We start from the raw sequence: 21,343 nt of genomic DNA on the forward strand, positions 1-21,343 counted from the left end.
TGATGCTGCTAGCCTAAAAACTGTGCCCCCTGCAGACCAATAACTGAAAAAACACTGAAAAAAATACAAAAACACAAACGAACATGCGAGGGGGGGGGGGCAGCAAAACTCAGATTTTCCTCCAGGCTCCATCTTCCCTAGCTACACCTCTGCTTTCTGGTTCCCAGCATGCCTGCCTGGATGTCCTTCCAGTGTTGACTTCAGACTTTCTGACTATGTCTTTGTTTGCCACCTGTCTTGACCTTGATCTGCCTGACCACACTTTGGCCTGCTACCTACTTTGACCCTGAGACTGCCTGACCACACCTGCTGTCAGCACAAGTTTATTCAATGGACCAATTATGTCAATTCTCATTCTTGTAAATAGTATTTCTCTATATGGGCAAAAAATTTTTTTGGCTCTGTCCCTTGGTTTGCCCACAGTTTGGCAAACCTGACACATCATGCAGAAGTCTGCCACATTTCTTCCTACCTCAGGTAAATGAAACCACTGAGTCAGTCTGCTTAGTCTTAGCCACTCCCAAGTGACTTGCAAGTGGACTTTTATGAACCATTGACAGAAACTGCAATATGTACTTTTGTGGGAGAATCAGTTGGACTTGCCTCTCCCAAATAGTTGCAAACTTGTTTCTCAGAGACTCACTGTGTTGCTTGCTTTCCTTAAATATGAATCTGACAGGATGTTCTACAGGCACTTCAGGTGGGCCTTTTCTGTATCAAATGCTTTCAAATTTCATCAGCTTGTTGTTCTGCAATCAGCACACTAGGTGGTGTATTGTCCACCACTAGGCAGTCTAGCTCATGGGGTTCTGTGTTGCAATTTCTTTACCTCCTCTAACAAGTTCCCCGTGGCAGCAGGCAGTATTTTACTTTGGCTTCTGGTCATTCTATTGACCTGTTTGACATGTCTAACCAAATCATTGTAGATCAGAAGTGGAGATGGGATTCATCTCCCAGTCTGCTGACCAGTTCTTGTATGTTACCTTTATGTTAGTTAAATGCCCATTAGAACGAGGCCCTCCTAATTCTTTTAAAGCCATTTCCTTTCCAGGTAACTACTGTTCAGAATTCACTCGCTCTGGCTTTATTAGTGTCCCTGAGCACTTGAATCTCTCCAGCCAAAGACTTTGGTATTGTTCACTTAAGCCAGTTCCATATATTCATTTGTAATCCCTTCAATAATCTTCCACACACTACACATGAAAAGTTTCTACTTCAGGTGGATCTGCTATTGCTGACCCATGTGTTTTTAATTGCCTCTACTTGTGTTGCCTCACAAGTCCTGAGCTATTTTTCTTTACTAATTTGGGACAATGGTATCTTACACACCCTATTTCTTCACAATTACAATACCTCAGGTTCTCTCCTAGTCTGAAGAGTTTGCTGTGGAGGGTTGGTGTTCGGATGTAATCTTTTATTGAGGCAACCAAGCTTGGTTCTTTTGATCAATGTTGCAGGCTTCACCACCTAAGTATTTCCCAACTCAACCCTTAATTGAACTCTTCCATTTATTTATTTTTCTATTTTATACTGTCTTTTGACTTTTCTCTATATATCACTTTGTCTTAATTCTATTTTGGCTTATTTCCCTTCCCTATTTTGTGCCACACTGGTCAACAGTGACTCTCTGTTTTTAATTTCTCAAGTCCTATTTCTTGCTTTATCTTCCAGATCTCTACTTGGTCAGTGTTCACAATGACCTCAGTTTCTGCACTATCCCCTGTAGCCATGAGTAAGCTTCAGTCCCCTCAAGTTTTTTTACTCACTTAGGAGTCATTTTGACAAAACTTTTACTTTACAAATATCCTTAACTATTTACATCTTTATATTCCACCACCTTGGGTAACAGATCGTGGAACTTTTGAGTCTGAATCACATTGTTATGGCACCAATTTATCTTTTGCACATTTACTTGGAAGTATGGTAATGGTAAAGTCAGTCCGCTGTGCAAGCACTGGGTCATTACTGACCATGGAGTGATGCCACATCACATTTACTAGGCAGACTATGTTTATGGGCTGGTTTGTTGTTGCCTTCCCACGTTACCTACACTTTATCCCCAGCAAGCTTTAACCCTACACTTTATCCCCAGCAAGCTGAGTGCTTAACAGTAAACACTACTAAAATATTGGATTACTTTCCATGTAAACAAGTGTGAATTCAAGCTGCATGTATTGCATAGGGTTCTGTGAATGCAGCCCTATACACATACATTTAGCATGTTTCAAATTACAATCATCATAGTGCTTGAAACTGAGGGGTTTTTACACAGGTATGATTTTGTATATATTCTTTAATATGTCTAAATGCCATAGGATTTTTTCACAGATTGTATCTTTGATTTGTTCAGCTTCATCTCCATAGCTGCTTCAAAGCCCCCTCCCCAGGGGCGTAGCTAGGGAAAATGTAGCCTGGGACGAAATCTGAGTTTTGCGCCCCCCCCCTCCCGTATGGGCAGCTGCCCTCCACCACTACTACCAGTGAATGATTTTTTTGCACCAGGTCATCTCAAAGTCACCATCACATTATAGAACAGGTTTTTGGCGTGCTTGGTGGCTGGCAGGACCTTCTGCAAGAATTTTTTCTCCTGTAAAAGAGCTGGAGATCTTTTGAGAAACTTGCAGAAGGCCCTGCCGCCATGGAGCCACCAAACACCCCCAGAGCAGCCGAGGGAGGGAAGAGAGTCGCCCAGGCCACCCCCCTACCCTTGGGGCTCAGCTGGTCGCCACTTCTGTGATCAAGACCTGGTTGGGGCTGCCCTCGGCTGCTCTGGGGGTGTTTGGCGTGCTCCATGTCTGGCAAGGCCTTCGTATGATTTTTTCTCCTGTACAAGAGCTCTAAGAAAGTCTCCAGCTCTTTGCAGGAGAGAAAATCCCTTGCAGAAGGCCCTGCCGGACCATAAGGATGCACACCAAACACCCCCCAGAGCAGCCGGAGGGGAGGAAGAGTGCAGGTACCTACCCTCAAACAGGTCATACTCCCCCCCTCAGATCAAGACCTGGTTGGGGCTGCCCTGAAGCTTGCTCTGGGGGGTGTTTGGCGTGCTCATGTCTAGCATGGAAGCCTTCTGCAGGATTTTTCTCCCTGACTTCGCAAGAAAGTCTCCAGCTCTCTTACAGGAGGAAAATCCTGCTCAGAGCCCTACCGGCCATGGGCGCGCCAAACACTAGGCAACAGGGGGAGGAAGAGAGTCGCCCAGGCCACCCCCTACCCTCTCAAACAGCGGGTCGCCACTCCCCCTCAGATCAAGACCTGGTTGGGGCTGCCCTCGGCTGCTCTGGGGATGTTTGGCGTGCTCCATGGCCGGCAAGGCTTTCTGCAAGGATTTTTCTCCTTTACAAGAGCTCTACAGGTGCCCCAGCCCCTTGCCAGAGGAAAACTGCAGAAGGCCCTGCCACAGTGAGCGCCAAACACCCCCCCTGAGCAGCTGGGAGGGGAGAAGAGTCATCTGCAGCCACCCCCCCTGCCCCTCCCAAACAGCGGAAGCCCTCGGGATCAAGACCCACAATGCCCTCACGCCTGGGGATGCTTTGCTGCAGCCCGCGCCTGCAGCTTCTGCAAGGATTTTTCTCCTTTACAAGAGCTTGCAAGAAATTCTCCAGCTCCGCCAGTGCCCCTCCCCCAAATCTTCTTGCAGTTCACTGAATAAAAATCCCGTGGCCCATGCAGGTCGCTACTGTTCTTTCAGACTAGCTTCTGCTTTCCAAGGTCTGAAGGACCCTGTTGCATCCCCAGCTCTGGCACATTTGGAAATGAGCAAATTAAAGCTTCAGGTGCTGCACCTCCACCTGGCATTCCGTGCCGATATATGCCAGTGTGGTTTTTTAAACAAATAATTACAGTCTCTTAAATGGCTGGGTGTGTCTGTTGGGAAGATTGAAGAATTTGCATCTGAAGAATGTAAATTGGTGCTTTGATGCATTATTATTACAGGTCTAGTCACCTTCCCCTTGAGGAAACTCAAGGGAGCTTCCATAGGGTTTCCAAGAGGTCTCCCGTGCAGGGGAATCGGACAACACTCGACTTCGGACAATACTAGGCAGAGTTTGAAGCCTCCCAAGAGCCATGCACAGGTCCAATCTAACTCCCCTACCCGCATGCCCGCGAGCAGTCTCCACGTGCAGGACAGGTGCGCGGAAACCACATGAGAGCGAGTTCTTCACACTAGCCCACCACCGCCGTCACCCTTCGCTCTCTGCTTGCGCGACCTGCTGGCGGCCGGCCCGCTTTGCCCGCCTTCTTCAACCCGCCCTGTCACTCTCGCCGCCCGCAGCCAATCGCACCGCCGCCTGTCACCTTCTGCCCACCCCCTCTTGGGGAGGGCGGGGAGCCGGAGCCTGGCGGGGGTGAAGAGAGTTGAATGATTGAACTTTTTCTGGCGGAGTTTGTGGCGCGCGGCAAGGCTCCGCCGGCGTCTCCCTCCGCTCTGTGCACTGAAGTGAAGCGGCGCGTCCCGCGGGCTGCTCGGGTGGGCTTCTTTCTCTCGCCTGCGGACGCACACACAAAGCCATGCGACCTCAAGAGCCCGGCATGCCCGTGACCCTTCTCCTCTGGATTGCGGCTGCCTGGGGCTGCCTGCTGGGCGCTGCTGCCGCTGCGGGCGGCGGGGCTGGAGAGACGGCTGCAGGGGCTGCTCGCAGGCAGGAGGAGTCCTTGGCGACAGGCGTCTACGGAGCCAGATGCGCCTCCAGGTGCCTCAGCTTGCAGATTACGCGCATCTCCGCCTTCTTCAAACATTTCCAGGTATGGAGGAAGGACAACGGTGCCCAGTAGAATTCGCCCCTGTCCCGCCGTTCAGAGCTCACGCATTCCCAGAGGCGTATGGGGGCCAAATGCCGCCCGGAGGCAAACCCCCCCCACTGGGCGACCCTCCTGGAGCTTGGTTTACTCGCGAGCCACGCTTACTCGTGAGACGGGCTACCGTCCCTCTTCCCATCCCAGCAGCTGGGGCGCCAGTTTCCCTCACGTCCGGGCTGCTGGGGGAGAAGAGGAGCCGAGGCGCAGTACTATCCACACGTGCTTGGACAGAAGTTTCAGGTAACTGGGCTGTGGTCTTGCCTAGGACGAGGGTTGGGATCCTAAACAAGCCGCCCTGCCGAAATCAGTTGCAAGGCAATCCTATGGGGGCGTTAGGGCGCAAGCGGAGCAGTCCTTTGGGCAGCGGGGGTCTTCCACAGTATCTGCGGAGGATCACACTGGTGTTCACGCGAGGATGGACCCCTACTTTATGCTTGACGTAATTTCGTTCACAACCATACTAGCGTAATTGTTCCGGGTTAATTGATACAATTTACTTGCCTGTGTATAATTTCGAGGACAAAATGGACTTTGACATTTTTGTTTTGGCTATGCGAACTGAAGATGATACTAACCCCAGGTTAAGTTATAGGCATTTCAGGCAAGTGTGTAGGGATGCATACTGAAGATACTCGTTGTTATTGTTGTTGTTGTTGTTGTTGTGTGTAAAAACATGAGTCATTCCCCATTCCTTTTCAATTCATGGTTATGTATAGTAATATGTTTCTAGTTTGTATCAGTCCGTTCAGAATAGGTGACAACAGCAGGGTTGTATGTTCCTGGATTTGGGTCTGAAGTAAGCATACTTGCAGTCACCAGAATTTGTTATTTCTTTACAGTTTTTGTTTTCATCAGTGGTAAGAGATCCAGTGCGCTTTCTCAGTCATTTGGTTTAAGCTTATGTGATTAATCACTGTCTGGATTAATGATTGTGAACATTTAAAGTATGTGGTTTGGGGTAAGCATTTTAGATACACCAACTATGTGATGTTGGGTTTCTCAGGGATACGTGTGCCAGTTGCTTGGATTTATAAGGCTACTTGAAAATATAAGTGATACATGGGAAATTTTTCCCTGCCCCAAGGATTCTTTTACAAGTCTTTTTTTAGTGGAAATGTATTTGTGAGAGACAAGGGAGCAAGAGAGAGAGAAAGCAGGCAGATGTATAAACTTGTGTACTTTTAATAAGACTTGCAAAGATCAGTTTTCTTGGTTTGGCCAAGAGCACTAACCAGTATTTATGTAGAGTTCTTTTGGAAATGATGGGTATCAGCCTATCTTACTCTTATGATTGGGATGTTTGACAATAGGGGTTCTTTCTAAATCACTGAAACATGCTCAGTGAAGGCAAAAAGAGTAGTTTTTCATTGGTGGGTCTTCACAGATGTCCCTGTTTGTATTTCTATCTGGCAGTTATTTTGGTAACGTAGGGTGTCTAGCGGGACTTCTGTACTTTCTGCCACAGACAACATGTTGGAATCATTCTCTTTGAACATATGTTTACTAGGGTTTTATGTTGGAGACTGTCTCTGAAGCAAAGAAGGGAAAATGCAGCAGGAAAAGCTACGGATCTAATCTATTTGGTGTTTTAAAGTCTGAATGATAAGTTGCTTATGGAGACTGCTTGTCAATAATGGGAGCTGTCTGATAGCTCCCTCCCCCTAATTTTGTGATTGTGATTGTGTATCAGGTGGTAAGTTTTATTTGGAACAGGTCATGCTTGTATTTGTATGCTGAAAAAGTAGGTTAATGGATTGTCTCAATTTGTACCGTTTAGGAAGGTGAACTGATAGCATGATGTCTATGGAGAACTATCATGGTATAGTTACAGTGTCAGACAAAGATATAGGAGATCCAGGTTCAAATCCTTACTTGTCTTGAAAGCAGACCTTGGTGACCTAGTCACACTCTGTCACTGGCGCTACAATGCATCACAAGATTGCTGTGATATAAGCTGCTCTAAGAGGGATGTTGTATAGAAGACCTTAATAAATAGAATGAAGCAACTGTGCAGAACACAAGCAAGACACTATTGTCATGATCAGCGCAAGTAAATGTTCCACCCTTCTATTGTCTAGAAAACAGAATTAACATCCTTCTTTGATCATACCTTGTAAAATATCAAAGCAGCATCAGGAAGTTTTTCATTCCTTGCTGTCTCTATCCATGTCACATTCCGTCCTCCCACTTTCAGTGTACACAGCCACAGTTAATGTAAAAATCTGGAGTACCACAACCTTGTGTTAAGTCACATGGAAGATTGATGGTATTGTATTAATCATTGTGAATCTGCATAGAGTTTCTGCAAGGATTCAGAAGTTTATTTGATGTGTACATGGAGCTGTTGGTATTGCTCAGATCATCTTTGCTTCCTGGCAGTCCATTCTGTAGAAGATAATCAGCCTTGTGTCAGTTCTGGTTGTGCAGCTTGCATGAGCAGCTCTGTGATAACCAAGATGGGAATAAAGGTACCTTGTTTGACAAGGTTCTCCTCTCCCCCGCCCTTTTTGTGTGTGTATGAGCTTCCGGTGCTTATCACAAAATGCTCAATCAGCAGTGTAGGAAGTTTGTGTGGTGTGTGTGTGTGCCCTAAGGCTGCAACGTCCACTTAGGCATACATAAGCCTGTTGAAAATAACTCAGGTGTGTATTAAAGGGCCTGGAGTTGTAGCCTACATGTAACTGCCTATTGCATTACTACAAATGTGACGTGTCCAGATTATAGAGTAAAATGGTATATCTTGTGCTACAAGCATCCTAACATGACACATTTGGATAGATTTGAGTGATTTAGAAAACAAGAACACTGACCTCCCTTAAGATAATTGTGGATGTTTTTATCATACCAATTACTTCTGAAGGTGATTTGAATTTTTTGATGCTGAAATTCAGTCAAGTCTAAAAATATCACTTTAGTTCTGTGATGTTGAAACTGTACTTACCTTAAATGTTTAATTCTCACACTGGTAACACATTCATCTTTTGTAGAGCATAATTAGAGTGTGCACACATGATATATGTTCCTAGGATCCTTTCTGAAAAAAATGGATGGTAAAGTAGGTAGGATCTGAGAGGTATTATACATAATAAAAATGCTTGGGCCTTGCTTGATTAACGATAATGTCAAAGTTGGTAGGGTACTTGCCTGTAAGTAAGCTAGAGCCCAGAGATATGGTATTCACTAAAAAGCCATCTTTGCATCCTACTGTGTGCATTGCTTCATGTTATTCATGAAGTACGCAAGGATTTCAGTAAAAGTCAGGCAGTGAAAACATGAGAAAATATAATGAAAGCATGTCTCCTTGCTAGGGATTAGAGTCTGTGGAATTTAGTGGAATTTGATGTTGAGTAGATGTGCTGAGGATTGAATTGTATCTTTTTTAGGAGGTGAGTTGGTCAAGAAGCCTTTAGCAGACTATCGAAGGATAGTTATCAAAATTTCAATTCATCGTTTTAAAAAATGTGTTTCATTCTTGACTATTAGACACTTTGGTATTGTTTTTTGATTTTTAAAATGTAAAGCTCAGGAAAAGTAGTCAAAATAACAGCAAAGATTCCCATCCACAGATTGAATAAACCAAAATTCTATTTTCCCTTGCTGTCTGCCACTGTATTTCCATCTTATTTGAAATTAGAACTAGTTATCTTGTTATCCTGGATCTTAACATTATTAAGGAGCTCTTCATAGAAATGTCTAATGTATGTGATAATTACAGAGTACACGAATATATGGCAAGGATTCTCTCTGATGCTTTCATCACTCCTGCAAATGTGGAAGCTTAGCATTTGCAGTGGATCTTCTATATGTGACAGGGGTAGATAAATCATTGGGAAAAATACTTGGATGGCCTTCATGCCTGTCAGCCTACCAAACACTTGGATTTTATATTTATAGGACAAACCTTTGTGGGGTGTTACAGTCTCTTCCATCTGTTCCAGCACCAACTTCTGTAGATGCAATGGTCTAGAACACCAGGATAAAGCAAAAGATGGTTACATGCACTCTGTTTGAAGAACATAATGTAAATAAAGTGTATGTGTATGACCCTACACGTGCACCTTCATGTCTGCGTGCATCTTGTAATCCATTTAATGATTTGTGATGGGGTATGCTAGAAGTCCAAATTAATACTGTATTTACTCAAATATAAGACTAGTTAGTTCCCTTCTTCTCCCCCACCAAAGATGCCATCAACAAAAGTGGGTGCTACCTTACATTTGCATACAAATTAAAGTTATGTAATTTTTTAAAATGTGCATAACATTTTTAGGGTGATTAATTTACATATAGGGTCATCTTTTCAACTCAATATGGTAAATTCTTGTTATCTTGGATCTTAAAATAAAAAATTGCTGGCCTATGGACATGTCTTTTCTTCAGAAGATATATCAAAAACAGAAAATCGTTAAACCCAATTAATTATCTTGAAAGGGAATTAGTTTTTTTTAAATGTTGTCAGTTGGTTGTAACTCTTTTTGTTTTACAGTTTCACTGGCTAAAGGAGGCAATTTACACCAGCCAGTTCCTAGTGAAAGGCCTTTTTATGTGTGTGCTTTCTTGGCATGATTTCTTTTTGAAGTAAAAACTGCTGACAGAATGCACATTGCCAAACAATAGTGATTACATTTTAATTAGCTGGGGTGAAAAAAGCTGCAAATTACTCAGTTAAGACTTAATAACTGGCTTTTTAAAATTTTCAATCAATTGCAAATTGCTGACTTTAACCGGTAACATTCTACCATCTATCTACATTATGGGGGATTAAATACTTCTAGAATATAAAACTACAATAATGTACAAAAATAACAACATGTTAAAAATACTCTGTACTTTTTAACTGAGAAATAAAAACAGGGAGAGTGGGATGGTGAACATAATATTTTCTTCAGTACTGGAGACTCACTAGAGATGGCAAGGTCTGATAGGTATATGTGTCATTGTTCTGCCATGAAAACCTTTTTCTCTTTGCTACTTTACCACAATAATTTTAAAAGGTCTTCACAATGTAAATGATGCCAGTTGATGATCATCCATTATCTGTCTCAGTTCTTAAATAAAACCAAACATTGGTATAACTGAACATTAGGAGCAGTAGTCTTTTGCTAAGGAAGATAAAACCTGTATGACCTAAGATATGTTTGATTTATCCCTACAAGTCCTTGGTTTGATGTATTTGCTTTGATGACTTTTGTCAGTCTCAAAGTTTGTTAAATGTTGGTTATTTGGTTTTTTTTAAACTGGGCCAGAATCCACTGGGAACAGTATACAAGCTTCAGAGTTTTGTTAGTGCTAGAGTTAAAACATGCAGACTTTTATCAGCAGAATTTGGTAAAAGAAAAACCACTCTCTGTGTATGAGTGCATATGCAAGCTATAACAGGGATCAGAAAAACAATACAAGTAGCAAAAGTAAGCCTTTTTCAGATTAAATACTCATACTATGAATACATGTACAAGATGGGCATGGTGCATGAGGCCTTGAGATATGTGATCACTTTCTTCTGAAAGGGGTATCACATGTTTAACTGTAGCTTGGGTACATCCATGACAAGCAACAGAATAATATGGTATCTGGAATTTACATATGAAGACAGAAAGTTTACACTATGTTACTTTCAGAAGAAATTGGGATTGCATCTATAGTGAGGGTTATGAAATGGGTATCCATGGAACCAAATTCAGCATCTGAAAAGAATTGTAGTCTTGTTCAGTTACGTTTGGAAATGAAGGGCGTGAAGCTGGTAACAGAGAGCAAATCTGTCTGATATAAAAGCAGATCTGGTACCTTTTATAGCTGCTGTATAACATGGGAAATCATGGGAAACAAAACTCTTGGCAATCTTGCAATTTTAACTTCAAGTCAGAGAAATCCAGATGGGGAGAAGTGCTGCAGTGTCCAGGAATGGTGCACTGAAGGCTCTGTAATGCTCTCTCCAAAGGGGCATTGGATGGCATGGAAACGATGGAAATGTAAGAACCTTCCTGCTGCCTGAATTACGCTAAAGCCGAAACAGGCATATGTCACACTACTGTATGGCATAGGTTTTCAGGCTAGGAGGGCAGAGTTTCTGGGCTGAAATACCAGTGGAAGTTGACTGAAGTTGGTTCCACACTGGGACCCTCCATCCCCCGGTATCAGCATCAGCTTAGACACCAGTGTAGCTTTGCAGTGGTGTCCACTTCTGGATTTGCTTGCTGTGGAGCTATGGGGTGGCTGGAGCCTGGTGTCTTTGCTCTCCTTGTTGGTATGGGTGCCCCTTAGCTGGCAGAGGAGACAATGCATCGGCACAACCCTCGCCCAATCCGAAAGCGCATTCCGAATCTGGATTTCGCTGCCTCACTAGGAAGACATTGGTTCAACTGGTTAATTTATATTCATCTGTAGAGTTTCCTTTAATATCAGTTTCATGTAATGTGTTGTGAAATTGTATTTGGAATACATAATTCTCAGTCCTAGTTCTTCAGGTTATTTTTATGGATAAGTACAAATAAATGCATTTTAAATTAATGTGTAATGACAATTTTGAAGTTGGCTGGGATACACTCGTGCCTTAAAGCTTGGCTTGGTGACTGGCAGAAGTGAGGAAGTAGATTACTTCTTACATTTGTGTCCTTGATTCTGGAGATCAATTAAAGTAATTCCACGTCCCTTGAATACAGCAGAGTTTAGAAGCAAATTTGCTTTTGCTCGCAAGCCAAACTAATCTCCCTGCTTAAATACAGATTACTTAGGTGATTAACTAGAATTCTGCAACACATTTTAAAGGGTATTTGGTTTAATAAGTACCTCAGAGGGGGAACCCCAATAAACCTACAAGACAGCTTGAAAACCAGACTGATTTCCCAGATGTTGTTCAGTTATAATTTCCTTCAAGTGAGTGCTGGGATTTGTGGGTCTATAAGGCAGGAATGTTCTTTGAATGCTGGTTCAATATATAATGTTTTATACAACACAGTGTTAATTTCAGTTCATCCATTCTTTCTCTGTATTGAAAAAACATTTTGTGCTTGAAAATAAACATTAACATTAGCATCAAAAGACCTTGTTATGAGATATTATATAGAAACTAAGAAGTTAGATACAATGTAACAGAATGAGATCAGACATTTAAGTATTTATATCCTTGTTTATTTGAACTTAGGACAATTAACAATACAAATGCAAGTTGCAAGGATACAAAACATCACGAGACCGTAAACATTATATTTCTATTTTGGACTTGACCATGGCTTTATTAACTCACAGTATATTTTGGACTGGGAACAGCTTTTCACAATCTCAGGTGGAGAAAGGGACCTCAATCCGGTTAATTACATAGTTCACTCTCCACAGCAATCATTTGCTCCAGAGAAACTGGTCTCTGGGTCTAAAGATCAGTTGTAATTCCAGAAAATCTCCAGGCCGCACCTGGAGGTTGGCAATCCTATGTCTGTATGCAGATATATGTTCCAATGCTGGAGTACAGCTTCTCTCCTATATATGTGCAAGCCTGTGGTCATAGTTTAATGCCTCATGCCACAGTTAAATATATTTACACCCAGAAAATATGTTGGTCTTATGAATTAGTTTCAGCTACTATTTTGAGAAAGTTTTGGTATTAGGTTGCTGAGGTAGTTTGTGGTTAGGGATGTTTGGGAGTTATTCATACATGGTAAGATACATCTTGAAGGCTTTGGAGTGCTAATTATGTTCTTTGAGAAAGGTTCTTTGAGAAAGGAGCAGCAGTAGCGTAGTGGTTAAGAGCAGGTGCATTCTAATCTGGAAGAACCGGGTTTGATTCCCTGCTCTGCTGCTTGAACTGTGGAGGCTTATCTGGGGAATACAGATTAGCCTATGCACTCCCACAGACGCCAGCTGGGTGACCTTGGGCTAGTCACAGCTTCTCGGGGCTCTCTCAGCCCTACCCACCTCACAGGGTGTTTGTTGTGAGGGGGGAAGGGCCAGGAGATTGTAAGCCCCTTTGAGTCTCCTTACAGGAGAGAAAGGGGGGATATAAATCCAAACCACTCTTCCTCTTCTTCTTCTTCTTCTTCTTCTTCTTCTTCTTCTTCTTCTTCTTCTTCTTCTTCTTCTTCTTCTTCTTCTTCTTCTTCTTCTTCTTCTTCTTCTTCTTCTTCTTCTTCTTCGGTTGATAGGATGGGTAATGAAAGAGCTAAGTAGAGGTGTGACGCTCAGGAGCACCTGCTGCTGTGCAGGCATGAGCTGGCCATCCTGGGACCCAGCAAGCTGTAATTTAGACGTCAGCAACCTCCCTTTCATTTGTATGCCATATATTTTCATGTCCTCTTCTGGTACAGAGGACACCCTTCTGAGGTGTATCCATGCTGACTAGTCCCATAAAACTAGAACATGTCCAATGAAGTGTTAGGATGTAGGATTGTTATAGTTGGGTTGTTTTTTGGATCATGAAATTGTTAGGACATCGCCATCCACCTTCTTACGTTCTATCATGTTAAATAAGAGTCTGTTTGTTAGGTTGGTTATGATTTAACTGTTATGAAGTGTTTATTGTGGGTTTAAGTTGCTGTGATATCTGCTGTTAAGATTATACTGTGCTGTTATGCTGTTCTGGAACGTTATGTTATTGTGCTATATTATTATGAAATATTGTGCGATGTCTGATATTTCTATTGTATTACAGGTTGTTGTTATGGAATGCTAAGTTATTGTTCCATGTATTGAAATATTGTGCCATGTATTGTTGAAATATTATGCTGTTGCTGATGTTGTCATAGTTACTTATTACTAGTTGTTAACCTGATATTGGATTGTTAAGTATTTGTTGAATTGTGACCCATTAGGAAGCTAGTACAATTGACATTCTTACTTCCCTTAGTTCTATTGTAGTATTAGTCCTATTGTATTATAAGGTTATTGTTCAATTACTTTGTTGTGCACCGCCCTGGACCCTTGGGGGAGGGCGGTATATAAATATCATATCATATCATGTACACATGATCAAGCAAGTCCATGCTCACTTGTCAGCTGTTGTCTGATACAGGTCTAACTATTCATCCGATGATATATGGATATTGTTTTTGGTTGTTTTGAACTTTTGTGAAGCAGTCTCCTATCATTTGAGCACCATTGTGACAAGTTTACCAGTTTACAAACTATTAATTTTGTAATATCCTGTTGGCGGGCATTACATATTTAATTTAATTGCATATTTGATTTAATTTAATATCCTGTTGATGTGGGGGGGGGGATTCAATGTATTCCTCACTGTCCATCAATTCATAGGTACAAATTAGGTTTGAATTGGTTAGGATGATGGTTTGCCTTGCCTGGCAGCTGCCTGTGTAGCACATCTAATTCTGTAAGATATGGTAACTTGGAAACACTATGTCTTGTTTACAAACAAATCTCTGCAAGATGCATTTTATATTAAGCTCTACAGATTTAGTCTTAAAGGCAAAATGAAGAAGACATATCTTATTGTATTATAATTCCTTTAAAGCCCTTGTGAATATGTTGAAAACTAATATTCATTTTGGTGTTTAATTTGATTTCAGATGTTATTTCTCATTGTGTTTGGAAAACCACAAGAAGGCAATGGTAGTTCATAAGTGAAATAGATATCTGGAAGATTATTCCAGTCTTTTGTTTTTACAACTTGTATTTAAAGGTATGGAGGGGGGCAATTTTCAGGACTTAGAGTTAACACAGTATATAGAGGGGTAAGAAGCATGTAAGTGTTACAGTTGTAATGAGATAAAATTTAACATTTAATTTGCACAGCCTTCGCACAGGCTGCGCCATCCCCAAATGGCTCTTACCTTCTCCTGGCTTCCGTTGCATTGTGGGTGCCAGGGGACACGCTCCCTTGGCCAGAGCGACAGCTCTGGAGTCAGAGGCCAGGAGGCGTGTCCCTTGGCCTCTACAACGCGACGGAAGCCAGGAGAAGGTAAGAGCTGTTTGGGGAAGGTAGGGGGAAAATGCTGCTTTTGGAAAACCTTGGTGGTTGAGCAAGGTTCAAAAGCGGCGTTTTCATGCTGCTTGGCCGGCACGAGCACGGCGCTGCTGCGATACAGCAGTGCCTGCTGTGTGAGCAGCGCCCTAGGGACGGTTTTTTTTAATCGCCCCTAGGGTGCTGTTATTGGGCTGTGCAGAAACAGCCTGAGACTCTGAGAGCCACTGTCAATCTAAGCAGACAATTCTGACCTTGCCGGACCAAAGGTCTGAGTTAGAATAAGGCAAGTTCATATGTTGTTCTGTATGCTTTATTTTTAAAAGGTGATTGGCTAACTTAACTGTTTTTAAAGTATTTGAAAGTAACAGGAACCCATTGGCTGTTGGAAGATTATTTTGTTTGAGGATTATTTTGTATTGTACTTACCTGCAACACAACTGAGAGTATGTCAGAGTACAGCCCAGATGCTATTAAATCACCCCAAACTTTAATTTGCTCTGTTATATTGGTTTTATATGAAGAAAAATGTTTCCTAACTTATCATATCAACTCCCTGAAACTTGTTGCCTGGAAATCTTTGAATGCGTTTCAGGCTTTCTGCTATAACATTAAAATACGTGACATTCAATAAAAGAAAGGAAATGGGATAATGGAGAGGCTCAAAACTGCACCTGTTTTACTAAGACACATTCCAATTATTATTCCATATTTTTCATTTAAGGTTTAGTCACTGAAGAAAAACATTAAGTTCTTGAAACCCATTAGAACAGCTTGTTGTTTGTTTGTACAGTAAATTGTTCTTCCTGCCATTCTTTCCTTTCAACTGGGGATGATGCATCCTTTCCGTTTGAAGCAATCGATTTTGTCAAATTGCATCAAATCATCATATGCCTGCAAAAGCATTGATCGTTAACTTCACGAGTTTGCAATTTAAATCTTAGCCAAGCTTAGACACAGTGATGAAAGAGAACTGATGAGGAGAATGATGTTCTTTGGCCAAGAGACTTTCTTCCACGCGGCTGAAAATGGATTTCCTGTCATTCTTGGTTATGAAAAGAAAGGTATTGAAGAAGACCTTGACTGCATTTTTAATAGCACATTGCCTGAAAGTATATGTGTGTCTCCGCATGTGCATGTACAGCGCTTTTGACAAAAGAAATAGTTTTTTTTCATTACTGTTGATGGGCACCTTATTGAAAAATTTACCTTTAGGAACTGGGGTCTCAACCAGTTGTCTTTAGCAGTTTATTAGCACACAGAGAACACACAATATTAATATGTGGCTGGATGGAGTTCATTTGCAGTTGCCTTTGAACATCTCTGCTTTTAGGGTTTGGTGTTTTTTAGCCAGGTTTTGTTGATCTTCAGATTCTCTTCCTTTTTGTTGAAACTTTCCTGGTGTTTGTGGATTTCCGTGGCTTCCTTGTGTAGTCAGAAATAGTAGCTGTTGGAATTGTTAAGAATTTCTGTGTCTTCAAATAAGAACCTGTGTCTGGCTTGGTTTAGAGCATGTTCAACTGCTCCTGGTTTCTCAGGTTGGATTAGTCAGCAGAAATAGCAGCACAAGAGTGATTTATGAGGCAACTGAGAAAAATATCCTGAGAGACAAGCTAACACTACGTCCAGAATCTGAAATTCCTACATCTAGTGAGCCATTCCAAGTAAAATCCATCTTTCTCTCTCTCTCTCTCTCTCTCCCTCCCTCCCTCCCTCCCTCCCTCCCTCAGCCTGTCATTGAGTTTGGGATACACTAATCCTTCTAGAACAGATCTTCAGCTCTCCTTACCTGCAAATAAAGAAAAGATAATAAATACATTCTTGTGTTGTTGAAAGAAGATATCTTTATCGATCACTCCAGGAATGGGAAAGGGGAAAATTCTCAGTTACTGGTTCTAGCTGGCTGCCCCCCTCCCCATACCATCTAATTGTAGTGTGTTTTCCAGCATGGCCTTGTTGACCACATCATAACCCAAACTAGGGTTGCAAGGTGGACTCTATGGCATTTGCCCCACAGGTCCCCAAAAATGCTGTACTTCCTAGGCTCCACCCCCGCATTTCTATATATTTTCCAAGTGGAAGTTGGCAATCCTAAACCAGGGGCATAGGTATAGATTTTTATGGGGGGTGGGGGTGGGACCATGCCCCCACACTCCCCTGGGGCATGGCCATGCCTCCCAAAACCCCGCCCCTGGCCTCAGTGCTTATAAAAGCAGCTCTTCGAGGCCGGGGATGGCAGACTCCCCTGCCCTGACCCCCACCAGCTGGGTTCCCAGCTGGCAGTCCCTTCTGCCTTCCCCTCTGGGCAGAGGTGTAGCTAGGAAAAATGGAGCCTGGTGCAAAATCTTAGTTTTACACCCCCACCCCTCCAATGGGCGGCCACTGTGATGCTGGAATCCACCCCCAAACAGCATCACTTTCAATGGTGTTTAAACTAGAGAGCCCAAATTCTCCTTTTAAATCTACCTTAAAGGAAAAATCTGGGGTCCCCAGTTAAAACAACATTGAAAGTGATGCTGTTTTGTAGTGGATTATCCCCCCCCCCCAAACAGCATCACTTTCAATGTTTAAACTGGGGACCTCAGATTCTCCCTTTAAATCCTTGCCGAAGGGGGTGGATTTAAAAGGAGACTCTGGGGAAATTTGGGGTGGGGGGGTGCCTGCTGTCAGGGGTGCAATTGTTAAGCCAGCAGCACCAAACTTTAATGGTATCTTTAGGAGACTGTCCTAATGATACCACCCAGGTTTGGTGAAGTTTGGTTCAGGGGGTCCAAAGTTATGGACCCTCAAAGGTGTAGTCCCCATCTTCTATTAGCTCCCATTGGAAACAATTGGGGATGGGGCACCCCCTTTGGGAGTCCATAACTTTGGACCCCCTGAACCAAACCTCACCAAACCTGGGTAGTATCATCAAGAGAGTCTGCCAAAAAATCCCTGAAATTTTGGTGCTGCTAGCCTAAACAATGCGCTCCCTGCAGGCCACAAACCGAAAAATACTAAAAAATGAAAAAAAACCCCACAAATGGGGGGCGGAGCTTTTGACATGGGGGTTTGAACCCGAGAACCCCCCCCCCACCTACAGCCTTGCCCTAAACCAAATTATTGTCGAAGGCTTTCACAGCTGGATTCAACTGGTTGTTGCGGGCTTTCCGGGTTGTGTGGCCATGGTCTGGTAGACCTTGTTCCTAACGTTTTGTCTGCATCTGTGGCTGGAACATTATCTCTGTGATACACCTCTGAAGATGCCAGCCACAGATGCAAGCAAAATGTTAGGAACAAGATCTACCAGACCATGGCCACACAACCCGGAAAGCCCTCAACAACCAGCTAACCCAAATTTTTTGGTTATTGCTAGAGTTACCACATGTCCCCTGATGGTTGCTAGATCTAGGTTGGGAAATTGCTGACGATATGGAGATGGACAGAGACCTCAGTGGGATACAATGTCACAGAGTCCATCCTCAAAAGAATCCGTTTTCTCCATGGAAACTGATCTCTGTAGTCTGGAGATGATCTGTAATTTCAGGGGATCCTCAGATCCTGCCTGGAGGCTGGCATGTGATGGATGGAGAAAGACTGAAGTCACATCCTGCTGTCACAGTTTGCTTAAATAATGTAAAAGTTTCCAATAATTTTTTTTAAAATGGGAATTTTAACAGTATTTAATTGCATTTCCTGTTCCTTTCTTGCTTTGGTGGTATGAGTTTAATTGTTCCATAGACATATTTCAAGAGCATCTTGTGTTAATGTGAAAGTATCGTGCCTATTTTTTGGCAGATGATTTTGAAAGAAGCCAAACAACCTGTATTTTGGGAGGTGAAAGCTTTATTCAAAACTCAACAGATTTCATAAGGAAAACTAAAATGGCCTGAGTGGTATTTATTGGGCAGGTATGTAGAGCAGTGAACTATCCAGTAATATGGTTTCATCTGATTTATATGAGATTATGCAAACATAATGTTTCCACTTCTTGAAACCATAGTTAAGGGAGTAGGGCCTTGGGATAATGTGCTTTATTCATTATCAATCTCCCTGCAAAACTTATGGTTAAGTCTCTTAGGGTTTTCACCTGAGTTGGAAAATTCTTGGTGATTTGGGGGTAGATCCTGGGGAAGGTGGGGTGTGATATAGGGTGGAACGTCATTTGTGTAGTACCATAGAGTTCACCCTCCAAAGCAGCCATTTTCTCCAAAGCAGCTCTGTCACGTGGGCAACTTTATCATGTCAATTTAATTTTAATCGAACTCAAGACCCTGCCTGGAGGTTAGCAATCCTACATTTCATGCTAGTACCAACTTCTGCCATAAGTGATGCTAAGGATTTGTAACCAGGCTTGAAGGTTTTGTGTTCCTGTTTGTTTAATATGCTCTGGTTAATAACCACCTTGTTTTAGTTTGCTGATGTAGTTTTAACCATAGGTTATTAACCCTTAAAGCTATTGGCGGGACTTTCTGTGGAAGAGCAGGTTTAGGGGTAAAAACCTGTTTCTAATCTATAAGAGAGTGGCTGCTTTTTTTTTTTGCACAATTAGCACGAATGTTAGTTACATCAACTATAATTTTTATACTGTGCAGATCATATTTGTTTTTAAAAAACACAATGGAGCCATAGAGGAATGAATGTTAGCATTGTAGCAAAGGTCCACTTACCTGCCAACATGCTGTGTGGGCTTCTGTAGTCTTTATAGCATCCATTCCCTGATTCTTGTTAGTAGTCCAAAATAATCTGAATAATTACACGTTAGACCATCCTAAACTATATACTGGACTAAGATGTCAGTGAGTGTTCTGGGGAAAATAATCTGTGAGTAGCTGCTTGACTGTATGCATTCATGAATGCCTTATGGATTAAATATATAAATGATTGTTTATATAATGTATTTGTTTAAATCACATAAATTGAAACTGCCATTTGTGATCCAACAGCATATTTGATTAATCAAAGCAGCTTAATCAAGTTTACATCATAAAGGTAATGACAGGAGTGTTTTCAATATGCCTAATAACAGACTTACATTGCTCATCTGGAATTTCAGCTTCTCCTATATTGAACTTTTTGTAACTCTCATAAAAATAGCAATCTTTTACTTTCTTAATAGGAGCCTTGGGAACTTTTCCTTTTTCCAGACTTCAGCTAGCTGCAAACAATGTATAAAATACAGTTCTATGATTTCATTTGGTTATACCAACAACATAGTAGAGCAATACAATCTCTGGAATACAATTTAACTTAGGACACTGAGGTCCCTGTCCTTTAAAGGGTTCAACCCCAGATCTCAGAAATATCCCAACCTAGATCTGGCAGCCTGCCCCTATTTGTGGTCAGGGGGGACCAGGCAACATTACTGGTGCAGCTAGTATTCTTTATAAATAACATTGTTTTCGTAGCATTATTTTATGAACTAATAGTGTTCATTTGTTTAAAACCATTGTAAAACTTTCTGCATAGTTCCTTTTGGTGGGAAAAACACTAGTCATGTTTTGTGGTATTTACTATGGTACTGTTCCAGGCAACAGGAATAAATTCAAATTAATCTGATTTAATAAAAAGATGCTGCAAAGCTGTAAAATAGTGCAGCCAGTTGCTACCAATCTGTTGTTGCAATCATTGCTTTCTTCCCATCTTAAGAAGAAAGGAGCAAGGAATTGATAGTAGCGCATGAAATATTACTTATTACTGCTAGGTTTGTAAAAGGAAATAATAAATTCTTGGCTGGCACTGTGACTGCTAAAGTAGTCTTGTTAAGTGTATATTATTTATGGCATCCTCCTAAACTTTTATTTCTCTGTGCTTGTCCTTCTCATAAGCATTTAAAAGGCTTATTTTTCACATTTACTTATGTATGTGCTTTAATATATAATTCCTTAGTAGTCTCTGCCAACCATAAGAGCGTTAGGATTATTTAAAACTGTTACAGTTTAATAGTTAAAGATGAAGTGTGCTCATGAGAAAAAAAATCTGGATAGGCATAATGATTTCTGTTGTTTGTAACTATTTGAAAAAATATAACTTTCACATAAATTTTATGTATCTGAAAATGCTGGCTGTGCCAGTCTAAAGTGTAAAAATTGTGTAAGATGCATGTATGTGAACTGGATTCATCTTTATAAAATCTTCATTGGACAATACATGATACTTGAACAATCAGGTATGCTGGTCTTGGAAGAAGATTAGGCTGAAAATGTAGCAGATAGATTATTAGTATGCAGTGGTGGGATTCAAATAATTTAACAACTGGTTCTGAACTTCCAATGGTGGGATTCAAATAATTTAACGACCAGTTTGCTGACCTAATGACTGTTTTAAGTTTTTAAAAAGATATACTGAAAGGTAGTTTATTATTTCATACAGCTAGTACTTAAATAAGAACAATAAAAGAGATACACAAAACTAGATTATGTTATAAGAAAGAGTTTTAAAATATTAATGAAAAATATTAAGAGCCTGGGTTTTAAGGGAGGGACTGTGGCCAGGGCTAGGGCATAACAACTGGTTCTGCGAACTAGAGAAAAAATTAGCTACCGGCTCTAGCAAACCGGTGCGAACCGGCTGAATCCCACCACTGTTAGTATGGCATTGTTATTTGCATGCAAAAATCTAACTCCAGTTTAGTCTCCCAGATCAGAATATGACAAC

The 21,343-nt window shown here is 41.7% G+C and overlaps 1 protein-coding gene across 2 annotated transcripts in view; it reads left to right on the forward strand.

Moving 5' to 3' along the window:
* The first annotated feature begins 4,346 nt into the window (after positions 1–4,346).
* Positions 4,347–21,343, forward strand: part of ANOS1 (anosmin 1) — a 117,026-nt gene continuing 100,029 nt past the window's right edge. For both annotated transcript variants that reach the window (XM_048493915.1, XM_048493916.1), the window contains exon 1: positions 4,347–4,743. In XM_048493915.1, the coding sequence (XP_048349872.1) occupies positions 4,510–4,743 (234 nt within the window). In that variant the 5' untranslated portion in view covers positions 4,347–4,509. The remainder of the gene's footprint in view (positions 4,744–21,343) is intronic.

This window comes from Sphaerodactylus townsendi, linkage group LG04 (genome assembly GCF_021028975.2).
Source record: "Sphaerodactylus townsendi isolate TG3544 linkage group LG04, MPM_Stown_v2.3, whole genome shotgun sequence".
NCBI lineage: Eukaryota > Metazoa > Chordata > Lepidosauria > Squamata > Sphaerodactylidae > Sphaerodactylus > Sphaerodactylus townsendi.